Source organism: Triturus cristatus, chromosome 2_2 (assembly GCF_964204655.1).
Source record: "Triturus cristatus chromosome 2_2, aTriCri1.1, whole genome shotgun sequence".
Taxonomy (NCBI): domain Eukaryota; kingdom Metazoa; phylum Chordata; class Amphibia; order Caudata; family Salamandridae; genus Triturus; species Triturus cristatus.
The window spans coordinates 1,267,847,961-1,267,865,389 of record NC_140582.1 but is presented as its reverse complement, the minus strand read 5'-3'; the positions used below and the strand labels follow the sequence as shown (position 1 = coordinate 1,267,865,389).

The following is a 17,429-nucleotide window of genomic DNA, read 5'->3' as shown; positions in this document are numbered from 1 at the left end:
CCTCAAAAACTTCCTTTACCAGACAAGTCAACGCCGTCTCCTCTTCATGCTTTCACACCCTCCGCATGCTCCGTAAGATCTTCTGATGGATCCTGATCGAAACCAGGAAGACGGTCACTCAGGCCCTCGTCACCAGCCGGCTGGACTACGGAAACACCCTCTAAGCCGGAACCACAGCCAAGCTACAGAAAAGACTACAACGCATCCAGAACGCCTCCGCCCGACTCATCCTGGACATCCCTCGACGCAGCCACATCTCCGGCCACCTGAGGAACCTGCACTGGCTCCCCGTCAACAAGAGGATCACGTTCAGGCTCCTCACCCACGCACACAAGTCTCTCCACAACCTGGGACCCAAGTACCTCAACGACCGCCTGACCTTCCACATGCCCACCCGCCAGCTACAGTCCGCTAGCCTCGCCCTCGCCGCCGTACCACGCATCCGAAGAGCCACCGCCGGAGGCAGATCCTTCTCCTACCTGGCGGCCAAGACATGGAACTCCCTCCCCATCCACCTTCGGCTGACCCAGGACCACCTCGCCTTCAGGAGACAACTCAAGACCTGGCTGTTCGAGCAGTAGCGGCCCCCCTCCCCCAAGCGCCTTGAGACCCTTCCGGGTGAGTAGCGCGCTATACAAATGCTATGATTGATTGATTGATTGATTGATTTGTGCTATTGGTGGTGGTATTAGTGGTGGTATTGTTGGTGGTGGTATTTGTGGTGGTGGTATTGGTGGTGGTATTGGTGTTGGTGGTATTGGTGGTGGTATTGATGTTATTGGTGGTGGTGGTATTAATGGTATTGGTGGTGGTGGTATTGGTGGTGGGGCACTGGTGATGGTGGTATTGGTGGTGGTGGTATTGGTGGCATTCGTTGTCTTTGTGGTGGCAGTATTGGTGGTATTGGTATTGGTGGTGGTGGTGGTATTGGTGGTGGTTGTGGTGGTATTGGTGGTGGTGGTATTGGTGGTGGTGGTGGTAGTATTGGTAGTGATATTGTTGGTGGTGTTATTGGTGGCAGTGGTATTGGTGGTGGAGGTAAAGTTGTGGGTGGTGGTGGTATTAATGGTGGTGGTGATACTGGTGGTAGTGGTGTTGGTGGTATTGGTAATGGTGGTGGTATCGGTATTGGTGGTGTGGGTACTGGTGGTGGTGGCATTGGTGGTGGTGGTATTTGTGGCATCGGTGGTTTTTGTGGTGGCAGTATTGGTGGTGGCGGTATTGGTGGTGGTGATGGTATTGGTGGTTGTGGTGGTGATATTGGTATTGGTGGTGGTGGTATCGGTGTTGTTGGTGGTATTGGTGGTGGTATTAGTGGTGGTGGTTTTTATGGTGGTATTGACGATGGTGGTATTGGCGATGGTGTCGGTGGTATTGGTGGTGGTGGTATTGATGTTATTGGTGGTGGTAGTATTAATGGTATTGGTGGTGGTGATATTGGTGGTGGTTATGGTATTGGTGGTGGTGGTATTGGTGGTGGTGGTGTTGGTGGTATTATAATGGTAGTGGTATCGGTATTGGTGGTATTGGTGATGGTGATGTATTGGTGGTAGTGATATTGGTGGTCTTTTTGGTGGTAGTATTGGTGGTGGTGGTATTGGTATTGTTGGTGGTATTGTTATTGGTGGTGGTGGTACTGGTATTGGTGGTGGTGATGGTGATGGTAGTGGTATTGGTGGTGGTCGTATTGGTGGTGGTGGTATTGGTGTTGTTGGTGATATTGGTGGTGGTATTAGTGGTGGTATTGGTGGTGGTGGTATTTGTGGTGGTATTGGTGGTGGTGGTGGTATTGGTGTTGGTGGTATTGGTGATGGTATTGGTCATATTGGTCGTGGTAATATTGGTGATATTGGTGGTGGTGGTATTGGTGGTGGTGGTGGTATTGGTGGTGGTGGTATTGGTGGTGGTGGTAGTAGTGGTAGTGGTATTGTTATTGGTGGTGCTGGTATTGGTGGTGGAGGTATTATTATCGGTGGTGGTGGTATTGGTAATGGTGGTGGCATCGGTGGTATTGGTGGTATTGGTGGTGGTATTGGTGGTGGTATTGGTGGTGGTGGTGGTGTCATTAGTGGTGGTATTGGTGTTGGTGATGGTGGTATTAGTGGTGTTGGTGGTATTGATGGTGGTATTGGTGGTGGTGGTATTGGTGGTGGTGGTCGTAATGGTGGTGGTATTGGTATTGGTGGTGGTGGTATTGCTGATGGTGAGGGTATGGTGGTGGTATTGGTGGTGGTGGTATTGTTGGTATTGGTGGTGGTGATGATATTGGTGGTGGTGATATTGGTGGCATCCTTGATGGTGGTGGTATTGTGGTGGTATTGGTGTTTGTGGTATTGGTGTTGGTATTGGTGTTGTTGGTGGTGGTGGTGGTATTGGTGGTGGTGGTATTGATAGTGGTGGTATTGGTATTCCTGGTATTGGTGGTGGTGGTGGTGATTTTGTTGGTGGTATTGGTGGTGGTGGTGGTATTAGTGGATGGGGTACGGTTGGTGGTGGTATTGGTGTTGGTATTAGTGGTGGTGGTATTCGTGATGGTATCAGTGGTATTGGTGGTGGTGGCATTGGTGGTAGTGGTGGTGGTGGTATTGGTGGTTGTGGCATTGGTGGTGGTGGTAGTATTGGTAGTGGTATTGGTATGTGGTAGTATTGGTGGAGGTGGTATTGGTGGTGGTGGTATTGGTGGTGGATGTATTGTTATTGGCGGTGGTGGTATTTGTGATGTTGGTTTTGGTAATGGTGTTGGTATCGGTAATGGTGATATCGGTGGTGTTGGTAGCGGTGATGGTATTAGTGGTGGTGATGTTGGTGGCTTTGGTGGTGTTTGTGGTGGTAGTATTGGTGGTGATTGTATTGGTATTGGTGGTAGTGGTATTGGTATTGATGGTGGTGGTGGTGGTATTGGTAATGGTGGTGGTGGTATTGTTGGTATTAGTGGTGGTTGTATTGGTGGTGGTGGTATTGGAGTTGGTGGTGGTATTGGTGGTGGAATTGGTGATGGTATCGCTTGTGGTGGTATTGGTGGTGGTGGTATTGGTGATGGTATCAGTGGTATGGGTGGAGGTGGTTTTGGTGGTGGTGGTATTGGTGTTATTGGTGGTGATGGTAATAATGATATTGGTGGTGGTGGTATTGGTGGTGGTGGTGGTATTGGTGGTGGTGGTATTGGTGGTGGTGGTGGTAATGGTAGTGGTAGTGGTATTGGTATTGGTGGTGGTGGTGTTGGTATTGGTGGTGAAGATATTGTTATTGGTATTGGTGGTGGAGGTATAGGTAGTATTGGTAATGGTGGGGGTATCGGTAATGGTGGTGGTGATGGTATTGGTCGTGGTGATATTGGTGGTGGTATTGGTGGTGGTATTGATGGTGGTGGGGGTTTTGGTGGTGGTGGTATTGGTGGTGGTGGTATTGTGGTGGTGGTGGTGGTATTGGTGGTGGTGGTATTGGTAGTGGTGGTGGTGGTATTGGTCGTGGTGGAATTTGTATTAGTGGTGGTGGTATTGGTGGTGGTGTTGGTGGTGGTATTGGTGGTGGTGCTATTGGTGGTATTGGTGGTGGTGGTGGTATTGGTGGTGGTGGTATTGGTGGAGGTGATATTGGTGGTGGTGATGGTATTGGCGGTGATAGTATTGGTGATGGTGGTATTGGTGGTGGTATTGGTGGTAGTGGTGGTATTGGTGGTGGTGGTATTGGTGGCATTGGTGATGATGGTGGTGGTATTGGTGTTGGTGGTGGTATTGGGGTGGTTTTGGTGGTTATGGTGCAATTGGTGGTGGTATTAGTGGTGATGGTGGTGGCATTGGTGTTGTTGGTGGTATTGGTGGTGGTTGTGGTAGAATTGGTGGTGGTAGAATTGGTGGTGGTGGTATTGGTGGTGGTGGTATTTGTCTGACAGGACTAGGGTACCCCAGTGTGTCTCATTCACCATCACGCTGGTTCTGGATTGAGGGGATAGAGACCCCGACATGGCCGGGGTACCCCAGTGAGTCTCATTCAACATCATCACGTTGGTTCTAGATTGAGAGGAGAGAGTCCCTGATAGGGCCAAGGTACCGTAGTGAGTCTCATTCACCATCATTCTGCTTCTATATTCAGGGGCTAGAGGCCCTGACATGGTTCAGGATACCTCATTGGGTCTCATTCACCATCACACTGGTTCTAGATTGAGGAGGTAGAGGCCCTGACATGGCTGGTGTGCCCCAGTGGGTCTCATTCAACATCCACTCATCCTGGATTGTCTCCTGCTCTGTATAATCTGCACTGAAGAGATTCAGGTACAGGATGGGATCCAGGACAAGATAAGAGATCCAGTGGCTAGCAGGAACAGAAAGAGCAGTCGTTCATTAATCCACAGAGAATCAACCAGGGGAAATACTAGTGTAACTAGTAAAGATACACTCAAGTGTTCTGAGTAAGTCAAAGGAACCTTTGAAACCATCTGACACTGATGTTAAATTGTCTTTTCCTATGTTCAGACTCTTGAAAATGTTGCTGAAGGTCGTGTTCTACCTTCAAGTGCTCGGTACTTGTTTTGCTCGAGGTGAGTGTTTTTTTTCCTACTACAGTATTTTAATATTAATGTATATGACATGTTATATTTCTGAGAAAGTGAGAGAGAGAGAAGAGACAAAGAAAGAGTGAGAGAGAGGAGACAGAGTGAGAGAGTGAAAGAGACAAAGAGAGAGAGAAAGGCAGTGAGAGAGAAAGGGAGAGAGAGCGAGAGAGAGGCAGGTAGAGAGATAGAGAAAAGCAGAGAGTGGGGGAGAGGATGAGAGAGAGTGGAGACAAAGAGAGAGAGAGAAAAAGAGTGAGAGAGAAAGGGAGACAGAGAAAGAGAGAGAGAGAGGCAGAGAGAGAGAGAGTAGACAGAGCCAGAGAGAAAGAGACAGAGAGAGAAAAGGAGTGAGGGAGAAAGAGATTGGGAGAGAGGGAGAGAGAGAAAGAGAGAGGAGACAGAGAGAGAGAGAAAGAGAGAGAAATACTTAGAGTAAAAGAGAGAGAGAGGGAGAGAGAAAGAGAGAGAGAGAGGAGACAGAGAGAGTGAGAGAGAGAAAGTGTGTTAGAGAGAGAGGGAGAAAGTGAGAGAGAGAGAGGGGACAGAGAGAGTGAGAAAGAGAAAGTATGGGAAAGAGAGGGAGAAAGTGAGAGAGAGAGAACTTGAGCCTTCCTGCTAAAGGAAGGAGTACTTCTGCACAGAGAATCACTTTCTTCATAGCTGTGGGAATTATGAAACTAGAATCGAAAGCTGAGGACCACCAATACTGCCAAGTGTTTCCCAGAGATCAGGAGGCTGAGCAGATTCAGTGGGACCTGCACAGTTAAGCATCTGAGAGCCAAGATGTCTGGAGTGAGGGAGGGCCTGTGAGGTGAAGTCCCAGAGAAGCCAAGAACCATTTACAGGCCCATCACTAACTGAGGTGTGCCACCGTCAGCACACACACCTACACTGCCTCTTTGTTACACACATTCTGCCAAAGTCTTCTTGTTGGTATAAACAACACGCTAACACCTTACGAGAGTACCTCTCTGCTGAGGCCCTCTGCAGACAGAGGTTTAAAAGTCAAGCTTCAATGAAAAGACTGATCCATGCAAGAATCTTGAACCCAACAAGCACAGGTGCTGCTTGTTAAAGGCCTTAGTGATGGTGTCAGAGGGGGCATTATTGTTGTGATTAGAAACCCCAGGAACTAGTCTTTATATCACATGAACCTCACAATGTAATCTAGAGAATAAAGACTGTTGGTTTAGATGGTATCACAGCTGTCACGTGAACATGATTTTCAGGGTGCCCAGGATGTTGTTTGGGTGCATTTCCCTAAAATGTAACTTTGATAATATGTATTTGTAAAGCTGACTCCAAAACGCCCCCTTAGTCAATTAGAGGCTTGAATATTTCGACTTCAGCCCAACTGTCAATAAATCTATTCATTTTTAACCTTAAATGCTCCAAAATTATTGAAGTGATTTACACCAAATCACAAAAAGCACGCTCTCTGGCAAACTATCGAGCTTTACGCAAAATATGGTTTGCGTGTGATCAGCCGCTTTAGCACTGTCTAAAATTCCCTGTGGAAATTGCATGGGGAATTTGCATTTTGGGACCACCCTCTTACTCGATCCATGCTTGATGGGTCACCATGAAACCTTCGGAGGAAGTAGCTGAGGGCGATGATCTTTTCTGGGAAAGTTTCATGAAGATTTGTCAAATGGCGTCAAAGTTACTAGCGAAACAAAAAACTCACTTCCTGTGAAAAGTCTCTTGTAACTATAAGTATACAGTGGTGAGTGTCACTGTGTAATGTATTGCTATCCCAGGCAGGAGTAAAAGAATGTGGATGGTGGCTCTTGCAAGGTGCTGAGATCTGGTGGATATGCAGGGGCCTTGAAGAGAATATCCAGTAGCGGGTGAAAATTGTTCTTGTACTAGCGTTTAATTTTGCTTTGGGATAATGACCCCCAAACAGTGAACCAAGGGCCTCATTTATGAGGTTTTGCCCTAGGGTAGCGCAGCAGGCATTCCAGCTGCGATTCTCTACGGCAAAAGAAAAGAGCAGGAATGTACCGTATCTGTAAGATACAGCGCATTCTTGTCCTTTTCCCAAGGTGCAAGGGTGCCTGTGTTGCGAGGAGGATCATCTTTGTACAGGAAGGGAAACCTTTCTGTACAAAAATAACCACAAGAGGCGTTTTCCTCTTTCTATGTGTGCTGCAGAATGCAGCACACATAGAAAAAGTAAAAACGAGGAGAAATAAAGATATTTCTACTCGTTGTGCCTCCCTTACGCCTCCCCTGGGGAGGCGTAAGCTTTTGGTGCTGCCTCAGACTTATGATTTCTCGTAAATCTGGGGCAGTGCCAAAAGGCCGTGGATGTTGCTGGGAACGCCCCCAGCAGCACCCATTGCACGCCCCCTTAACGCAGAACACTGTGTTAAAGGGACTGAAATTTATCAGGTACCATTAAGCCAAAAAAAGTGGCTTAGTGCTGCCTGATAAATATCACACAGGCCTCTGCCTCACGGAACGTCACGAAAAGTGACGTTCCGGAGGCGCAAGGAATCTCATAAATGAGGCCCCAAATCTTTAAAAGTGGGGTTGAGTATGTGAGAAGTTGGCCTGATATATGCTGTCAACTAATTATAGTGGGCACCTTGTATCAGTCGAAACAACCGCTTATTGGTATAGGTTAAATACAACCTTTATTGAAAGCTATCCTAGTGGTAGCTATGGAGAGCAGCCTTCACGCTAAGTCTTGAAGGAATGTAAAGCAGCTTGTTTTACCAGTCTATAATCTCTTGAATGACCAAATGAAAGGACAACCACACCAGGTATATATTTAAAATATATGTATTTAAGATACAACACACCCCTCTAGTCTCTTTATGAGACTGGAGTTTGAAGTACTTAATTTACAAGTTAGCAATCAACAGTAATAGCACAAATACATGTTTGGGCCCTAGGGGCGTACCAAACCATATACCAATAAAGTGGTATAAGAACCACGCCTGAACAAGACACAAGGCCTAGAGCCTGTAGAATCGCTGGGACCCCAAGGAACCACCCAAGGTAGTGACACAGGGACTGTGTACAGTGTGTAAACACAGCAGCGGGTTTCCGTTAGCTTCTATTGGCAATATTGCGGTTGGAAATTTAAAGATTAGGGACATTTAGAATCGAGTCAGGACCAAACACTTTTGGACTTAGGAAGCTCTAGGGCTAGCACCCACGGGAGCACTGGAGTACTCGTGTTACCTCACCCGGGGAAGCCGGATGCATAGGTGTCTTTTGGTGTCGGGTCCCGTCGTCAATTTCAATGGAAGCTGGCGAAGAAGTGCTACTGCCGTGATGAGGCGAATTGTCCGAAGTGATCCAAGCCTGGATCTAGGATGGAAGGAACCTGAAAACAGAGGGTACAGAGTCTGGGTCACTGACCAGTGACCAAGGGCAGGATGGACCAATGCCCACAGATGTCGGGTGCTTCAGGTGTGTTGACGAGTGTCTTGACTCTTCAGCCACAAGGTCCAGGAGGTGCCGATGATAACCAGGAGCTGGATTCTAGATGACCCACAAAGTCTGTCAAGTGCTGCGGTGTCGGCGACCAGATTGGACCTAACAAGCTTTGGCAGTGGCAAGTTACTTGAAAGCAGAGAAAGGACGTCGGTGCAGACCAGCAAGGTCTGGGGGACTCACCCAGCCAGGGTAAGTTGGGGAACATCTGGAGCTACCAGGAAAGCCCAATCAGAAGAGGAGTTGCCTTCGTGGGGACCTACTAGCCAATGGGCTAGTGATCGCAAAGGAGCCTCACACAATCGCAATTGAAACTGCCCATGGGTCACTCGTGGATTGGAGGCCAGCAATCTTCGGTGCAAGAGGTGCTCAAGGCTGGGGCTACTCGGAGTCCAAAGCACAACTTCAAGGAAGACCAGAAAGATAGTTTTGCTGCAAAAGTTGATGGTGTTCAGGGGTCATGGTTCCACGTCACCCACAATAGCCACGGGCCTCAGCTTTGCTGTGGACTGAGGGTAGCCTCGGGGAAGTCTGGAAATCCACATCTGGTGATGCAAAATCTTTGGCGTCAGGCAGGAGCTTCAGTGATGCAGACAGGTCAGTTGCTTCTTTGGTGCCTGCCAAGCATGGGAGTCACTCCTTGACCCCAAGGGAGTTTTCTTCAGTCTTCTAGTCAAAGTAGAACATCGAAGGTCCAGGATATTTTTTGCAGAGTTTCGTCCAGGGTAATCTAAAGTCGCAAGGACTGGGTTCCCATACTTATACTAAGTTTGGGGGTTGGACTTACTCTAGGGACCCACCTATGGGAGGGTTTGGAAAGAGGGGTGGTTACACCCATTTCCTTTGTCCAGTTTTGCACCAGAGCAGGGGCAGGTAGCCCTTACAACCGGTTTGAACGGGACTATGCACAGGGACACCAAGTGTGCCCCCAGTGCAGCACTTCAAAGCACAAGAGAGTGTTCCTGCCCAGCCCCAATACACATCTGCCTGTCTGAGGAAGTGGTTACACCTCCCTGGGACAGGAAATCTATTGTCCAGGTCTCCCCTGCTGGAGATTCGGTCAGCAGCAGGAGGCCAGACCCGTGTCTGTGGCAGAGGCATCCATTTTGTGATGTCAGGACTGTAGAAAGTCCTACCGGGTTAGACCAGTGTGAACATGTCTCTCCCTCTAGAAGGGTGGAATGCTACCCCTACCACCAGAACTGGCAGGGGGGTAGTATTCCAAAACGTTTGACACCAAACACGACATGTTTCCGTGCAGCCATCCCAAAGTTAGCATTTACCGCAAGGTTATAATGCACTTAACAGTATATGGTCAGGCTGCACCACAAACAGCATCATAGGCGGTACTCCGAACGCTGCAGCGGGGCTCTGCTCAGGCAGGGGCACCCTCCCACATAAAAAAACAAGCAATCTGCCTTCAGGATTGTTAATGCCTGCCATAGGAGTGACTTATAGGTTTTATAGTTGTGTGCAATGGTAGTGATATAGGTAGAATACACCACTGTAAGGGGTGCAAGCACCACCTTACCCAGGCTGCAGTAGCAGACCTATGGTGCTATTTTGGAGTTTATGTACCACAGCCAGACTAAGGTCGAAAAACAGTGAAACACCAGCAAAAAGTGGGGGTACCTATGTGAAGCAGATCCTACTCTCCTACCCAACCCCCCCAAATGCATAGACATTAAACTAACCTTGACCAGTTGAGTCTTCATGTTCTAAGTGGAAATACCTAGAGAGTCCATCTGCATTGGCATGGTTACTCCCAGGTCTATCTTCCACTGTAAAGTCCATCCCCTGTAGGGAAATGGACCACCTAGCCAGTTTGGGGTTTTCACCCTTCATTTGTTTTAGCCATAAGAGGGGCTTATGGTCTGTCTGAACTAGAAAGTGAGTACCAAACAAGTATGGCTTCAAATTCTTCAGAGCCCAAACCACAGCAAAGGCCTCCCTTTCAATGGCTGACCAACGTTTCTCTTTAGGGGTCAGCCTTCTGTTTATGAAAGCTACTGGCTGAAATGTCTATTAGCTCATCTGACCTGGGGATGGGATGGGCATCAGTCCTAGTGACTGCATTGAGACCCCTGTAGTCGTCACAAAACCTCATTTCTCTCTTGCCATCTGTGGTGTGAGGTTTAGGTACCAGGACTACTGGACTAGCCCAAGGGCTAACTGAGGGTTCAATCACACCCAAATACAACATATTTTGGACTTCTGCCCTTAAACAGTCCCTTACATGGTCAGGTTGCCTGTAGATCTTATTCTTCACAGGTAGACTGTCCTCAGTGTCCACTTCATGAGTGCACCAGGTGGTCTGACTTGGAGTCAGAAAAAACACATGTCTGAACTGGCTGAGAAGGTTTCAGCAGTCAGTTTGCTGCTGGGCAGTGAGGCTGCCTGCCAAGCCTACATCATCAACTGACCCATCATCAGGGTTCAGAGAAAGCAGTTCAGGGAGTGGGTCACTCTCTTCCTCCTGTCCTTCATCAGTAGCCATGAGCAAGCCCATGTCTGTCTGTCAACATATGTTTTGAGTCTGTTGACATGAAGTACCCTATGGGGACTCCTAGGGGTTCCAAGGTCTACCAAGTAGGTAACCTCCCCTTTCTGTTCAACAATTGTATGGGGGGCACTCCATTTGTCCTGAAGGGCTGCTGTGGCCACAAGCTTCAACACCCACACTTTCTGTCCTGGCTGGTAAACAGTCAGTACAGCCGTTTGGTCATTCCTGGCTTTTTGCAGTTCCTGGCTAGCCTCAAGGTTTTTGTTTGCATTTTTCATATACTCAGCCATCCTGGAGCAGAGTCCAAGTACATAGTCCACAATGTCTTGCTCTGGGGGCTTGAGAGGTAACTCCCATCCTTCCTTCACCAAGCACAATGGACCCCTGACGCGGTGACCAAACAAAAGTTCAAAAGGGCTGCAGCCAACACCCTTTTGAGGCACCTCCCTGTATGCAAATAAAAGGCAGGGCAAGAGTAGGTCCCATTTTCGCCTAAGCTTTTCTGGGAGTCCTTTCATCATGCCCTTTAAGGTTTTGTTGAACCTTTCATATAAACCATTGCATTGTGGGTGATAGGGTGTGGTGAATTTGTAGTTCACTCCACACTCCTTCCACATAGCAGTCAAGTAACTAGACAAAGTTTGCATCTCTGTCAGATACTACCTCCTTAGGAAAGCCTACTCTTGAGAATACACTCAAGAGAGCTCTTGCCACCACAGGTACTGTATTGGTCCTTAAGGAAATTGCCTCTGGGTACCTGGTGGCATGATCAACCACCACCCGTGTAAATCAGTGCCCAGATGCTGTTTGGGGATCCATGGGACCAACAGTGTCAATCCCTACCCTTTCAAAGGGTACCCCCACCACAGGTAGTGGTATCAGGGGTCCTTTGCAGTGCCACCTGCTTTGCCACTTGCTTGGCAGGTCACACAGAAGTGACAAAACTCCTTTGTGTCTTCAGACATGTGGGGCCAGTGAAAGTGAGGGACAATTCTGTCCCAAGTCTTGTTCTGACCCAGGTGTCCTGCTAGGGGAATATCATGGGCTAGTGTCAATAGGAAACCCCTAAACCTCAGAGGTATAACCAACTTCCTGGATGCACCAGGCTTGGGGTCTCTACTCTCTGAGTAAAGGAGTCCATCATCCTAATAAACGGTATGGGTTCCACTAGCATTCCCAGCAGCCTCATCAGCAGCTTGGGGTTCAAGAGAGGGGCAGGTTTTCTGCTCCTGGCTCAGATCAGACCTGGAAGGGCCCCCTGTCCCCAAGAACTCAAACTTGTCAGGTTCAAGCTCCTCTGAGGCAGTTCCTTCTTCAGGCTCAAGATCACCCCCCTGAGGAAACTGATCAGCATTCTGAGTCATGTGGGAAGGCTCTGCCTTAACTCTACTGCTCCTCCTCTTGGGAGGCACCTGGTCCATTTTTCCAGAATCCAGGGCCTGTCCAACTTTAGACATTTTGGCCTGTGACCTAGTCACAGCAAAGACATGAGCAGGGATCCCTAACATTTCTGCATGTTTTCTGAGCTCCACTTCAGCCCAAGCAGAAGTCTCTAGATCATTGCCAAACAAGCACTGTACTGGTAGGTCTGCACTTACCACAACCTTCTTAGGGCCAGTTACCCTTCCCCAGGAGAAGTTAACAACTGCCAGAGAATGGTCTGTTCTGACATTTCTAGCATTGTTCACTTGGAACATTTCACCAAGTATAATCTGCCCAGGATCCACAAGATCTTTTGTCACCATTGTGACACTTGCTCCTGTGTCCCTGAATGCCCAAGCCTCTACTCCATTTATTTAAGGCTGCTGTCTGTATTTGCCCAGATTACTGGGACTCACAGAGGGGGGCCTATCCATGCCCCCATCACAGACAAGCACAGCCTGAGTTGGAACTCTGACTAGACCAGAGTCTATCTCAGAACTAACCCTGGGCGTAGTGCGCGTAGCCGCGCTTCGCGAAGCTTCGCGAAGATGTACTTGCACTACGCGACCTTCGCGTAGCTTCGCGAGCTTGCGTAGTTGCTTGGGGCACCTGTTCGCGATGGCTTTTTCTTGTTCGCGAGCACGGTGAGCATGTTCGGGGAGCTGTTTGCATGCTCGGGGGATATATCTCGCGATCTTACCCATGCGGTCGCCAACGGGCGCGGCCATCTTGTTTTTCTATTGTCCCGCCCGCTCGTGATGCCTTATTTCCTGTTCTGGGTCGCGGATAGCGTTTTTTCGATGTGCATTGACGTGTTCGGGAGCGCATTTTACTTGTTCGCGATGAATAGTACATGTTTGCGAGAAATATCGCGCAAACTTACCCATGCGGTCGCGAATGGGCGCGGCCATCTTGTTTTTCACTCTATGATATGGTTCTGGGCCTACTTTTGTATCCTCCATTTATCTGTTCAATCCTTTGTCTTTAAAACATTTTTTCTGACTTTTTTTAGCTATTATCTATCTCTCTCTTTGCCTAAGTTTATATTTTGCATTTTATTTCTATGTTTACTGTGTTTTTCTTACTTTTAAAAAGTTCCTTCTATCTTCTTCCCCCTAACTTTTTTTTCTCCTTCTAACTTTTCTTTTCCGCCTCCCACCCACCCCTGAACCATGGCAAAGGACACACCGAGTGCCAAGGGCAAGGGACCTGCAGGAGCAGAGAAGGGCCGCCTTTCTGTGGCAGAATGCGTCCTGCAGGGGTGCAGGCCCAGCAACTGTTTGGGGAGGAGGAGGTGGCCGCCCTTGTTTTTTTCATACAGCGCCCCCTCCCCTTAACCTTGGCAGCAGGCGGCAGGCCCTGCTCCGGGTACGCTACCCAGGAGCGGCATCATCGGTGGGCAAAGGTGCGCCGGGCCATGTTCCGGTGCTCTGGGGTCCGGCGCACCCACAATCAACTAGCCCACCGGTGGTCCGACATCCTGGACCGGGAGCAGGACCTGTTGGACCTGCTAGGTGTCAAGGTCGTCGGGCTTGGTGAGTAACTTATTGTGTATATTAAATTTGATGAACAACAAGATTACTGCTGCGTGCCAAGCGTTGCTGGTAAATTAAGTTCCAAAAAGCAAAATGTTCTTTGATTTAAGGATCCAGGTTCTCGGTGGTACTCTTACTTGTTTGCAACTTAGTTTGCGCTAGCTTGTGCTGATGCTGATTATATAATAGTTTATTTTACAGAACTGAAGTTAGGTAATGCGATTTGCTAGAGAGACTCTAGTCCTTCCATTGTCCTACTGTGAAATAGTGGTGGATGGATATTGGATACTAGGTTTAGTTTGCTAGTATTAGTTAATAATTGTTTTATGCGGTCTGCATGACGCCTCCTCTGTCACTGAGTGCTGCTTACCCCAGTCCTCCGTCAAACCTTTTGTACTTTGTTTAGTGAGTGGTAGGCTTAGCATGGTCAGTCAGTAGCAGAACTAGATCAGAATCATGCAACCAACCCACAATTTGTTGTATGCATGTATGCACTAATGTATGCATGTGTCCTCCATCTCATCTATGCATTTGATGGCTGAAAAAAAATGGAAATGCAGACTTAGTGAACAATTGGCCCATCTGGAATAGGTGGTGTAGGTCAGGTGGTACTTACTAGGCTTCGTTAGTATTTGTAATCAGAATGATTATGGAACACTGGAGTGTTCATAAATAAGTAGACGATCCGTGAATGCAGGAAGAAGCCAGTAGTCGATCCATCTGATTAGATAGGTCAATTTTATTGCAATTGTTGTTTCCTAAAATGTTGTTTGTGAATTATTTTCCCAAATGATTTATTATTATTTCTTTCACAGCACTCCTTAATGTTTGTCTCTTTCTTTATTATATTTCACATGATCATCAGCACCACCCGGGGGCAAGAAGACAGGGTCGGAGTCGGCGGGGGAACCACAGGAGGACCGCTCCTCTACCGAGGCTCCTGCTGCTGGCCCCAGTAAGTCCTCCAGTGGTTATATTGACATTTATATTTCCCTAACTTTTACTGCATCTTTTTTTGCCGAACTATAAATTATGGTTCCACTTTCTAATTCTATTTTTTACAAAAGCTTACTTCTTTGACCTTGACTATCTGTGTCCAAATTCTGTTTATCCCTGCCTCTAACTAAGTTGCTTCTAACTGCCTCTGCTATGACTCTCTGTACTACTACTACTATTACTATTATTAGTCTGTCTGTAGCGGAGCTTGCACAGTTGCCCACTCTTTATAGAAGGTTTTCTTTGGAATAAGAAAACTCTGATTAACCAATAGCTCTAGCCACTATGTCCTGTCCTTTGGGTTTTCCTCTTCAAGTCTTCTCAATGTTGAGGCTTTGACAATTACCACAAACAAAATGGCCAACCAGATATTTGACTAGTATTTTTTATAGGATAGTACATGATACTGTAGTCCAGTGATTCTGCAGAGCCACATACAGAACTATGCACAACAAAATAGGATGTTGCTGATGAGAGGTTTGACCTTACTGATCACACTTCAGTCCGAAGAACCCAGGATTCCCTGACCGACTAGCTATAGTGTCTCACATTAGGGTCCCACTCCCGACCCCCCCACGAAGAAGATACACAATGTTGATGATGACTGAGACAGACAACCCAGAACATAATAACACCATTTTGCTCACTCACTTGTGTAAGTCCACCCCACCACGGCAAATACCACAGAGTCTATGTGTAAGTTCAAAAGGTTTATTTGAAACAAGTATCAAACTCTGTACATCGTTAATATGAAATTTAATTTACTACAGTCATAGTCAAAAAGCCAGCAAAAAGCCTGAGATTAAAACAGTAAACATTTACAAGTGCATGACAACAAGAACAAGAGCCAAGATCTTTAGAATTCTGGAAGACCCTTCACCTTAGAACGTAGAAATACTGGTTACATCATCTTGCATCATAATATGTTCTGTAAATCTCTGGTTTGTAGAAGGGAATCTTCCGCCTATTATATGAGAAAAATGCTGCGCGTTAGCCATTAGATAGTATTCTGGTGAATGCAAGCATTTTGCAGTCATGGCAAAAAGTGTAACATGTATGTGATGGCTAAGCAATATTTTTTTTTCGACCTCTTCACTTGTACGCAACAGTCAAGTGGCCTCAAAGGCATCTACTGCACATGTCAATAAGCTGCCAGGTATAATTAAATATGCGCCAAAAGAGTAGTAGTCGACATGATGAATCTAAAAGGGTTACACATGGCTCAGGCTAACTTTCAAAAGAGTAGAGTAGGACTAGATGACCCTAGGAAGTGGAACCATATCCTCACTACTAGTGTCTGTCTACTGACTGTACTTACTGTCTAGTGCTGATGTATGTTGCATTAACTTTTTTTTCAATCTTCCAAGTGAACACTTAAAATAGGGGGAGGTTTCCAGGCACCTAAAAATTTGTGATGTTTTTTTCTAGGCACACTACCATCCACCAGTGCCGTCGGGGCCAGCGGCGATGCGGCCATTCCGGAGGGGGCAGGCGAACTGGCGGCACCTGCAGGAGAGACAGGGGGGGATCCAGCAGCAGTGGCCGGCGGCGGTAAGTTATATTCATTACTTCTTGACATTACTACTAGATGGAAGTGTGTTCACTATTTCACTGTACTGTGCAACTTATTATTATACAACGGTTGAAGAAGACACCCTTTACTTAGCATTAGCAGCGTGAGTTGAGTAACCAATGGCCTCTTCTATTTGACTCCAAAATCAGCGGTGAAGGTTTTATGGAGAAGACAAACTCAGATCAGATGACCTTGATGGATGTGTTGAACAAAGGGGGAAAGAACTAAGGGTGGAAGGACGGGCGAGATAAATAATATGACTGACTGGCAGAGAAGGATATGTTCTTGGAAGCATGCATAGGTGGCTGATAGTAATCAGATCAGATGCATGGGTTGTTGAAGGATGGGTGGAAGGTGAAAGAATGCCTGCCTGGGTGGGCGACACAGTATGGGTGGATAGTGCTAGATAGCAAGAATCAGCGTTGTTTGGTTCAAATTCAAAGACAAAGCCAAGGCAAGCAAGGAAGGAGCGGAAGCATGGGTGGTTGTTGGTGAAACCAACTAAGTATGAGATATATAAAAAAGAAGGATAAACGTTTACTTTAATGGATGTATGCCTGGATGTACTATCATCAATAGACAGTATAGGTGGAAAGTGTCACTGGAGATTCTTACTTTGAAGAAAATGTAAAAGAAACTGCGCGACAGTAGCAAAGCCTAGGGGAATATAGGTAGTATTATCAGAATACAGTACACTTGCAGTAGTTTGCAAGCATGTCATATATATTTATATATATATATATATATATATATATATATATATATATATATATATTACCCACTGGCGGTCGCCAGTAGGTAGTTCTAGTTAGGACCCCTTTTCCATAGGAAATCCGCAACATTCTATTTTGAATAACTTTGGCGCCGGTCGACGAATCCTCGCGAATTTCTCAAAATAGGTGGGGCGCTACGCTCCGCTCCTACCCTGAAAGTCTCGGGGGGATTCGTCAAGCGGGGGCTGAGATAAAAGGGGGGTCCCAAAACGCGTTTTTCCTATGCATTTTTCCATAGGACCTTTAGACAGGGCTACAGCCCGAACGGCTGAACAGAATTACTAGAAATTTGGCAGAGAGGTAGTCCTCAGGTCAAGGAAGTGCCTTTTGTAGGTTTGGTGTAAATCTGTTCAGTAGATTCTGAGAAAATAGCCTTTAAATCAATATATATATCTGAGCCAGCTTACGGTACGCTTACCGTAAGCTTACCGTACGCGTACGGTGGCGTGCGCGAGCGCGATTCTGATTGGCTGTTACATCTAAGTAAACATTCGAATCGGTCGAAACCAGGAAGCGGCGGCCGCCATTTTCTCTCTCGCACTCTGAGGGGGGGGGCTGTAAATAAAGGCAAAAAACATATAAAGGGGCTGTTTAGACAGCGCCCATGCACATAGCCATGTTAGTT

At 47.1% G+C, this 17,429-nt stretch overlaps 1 protein-coding gene across 2 annotated transcripts in view; it reads left to right on the top strand.

The window, feature by feature from the left end:
- LOC146863566 (CD5 antigen-like) overlaps positions 1-17,429 on the top strand; it is a 414,744-nt gene that overhangs the window by 43,465 nt on the left and 353,850 nt on the right. For both annotated transcript variants that reach the window (XM_085643026.1, XM_085643027.1), the window contains exon 2: positions 4,473-4,537. In XM_085643026.1, coding sequence (XP_085499152.1) covers positions 4,483-4,537 — 55 coding nt within the window. In that variant the 5' untranslated portion in view covers positions 4,473-4,482. The remainder of the gene's footprint in view (positions 1-4,472; positions 4,538-17,429) is intronic.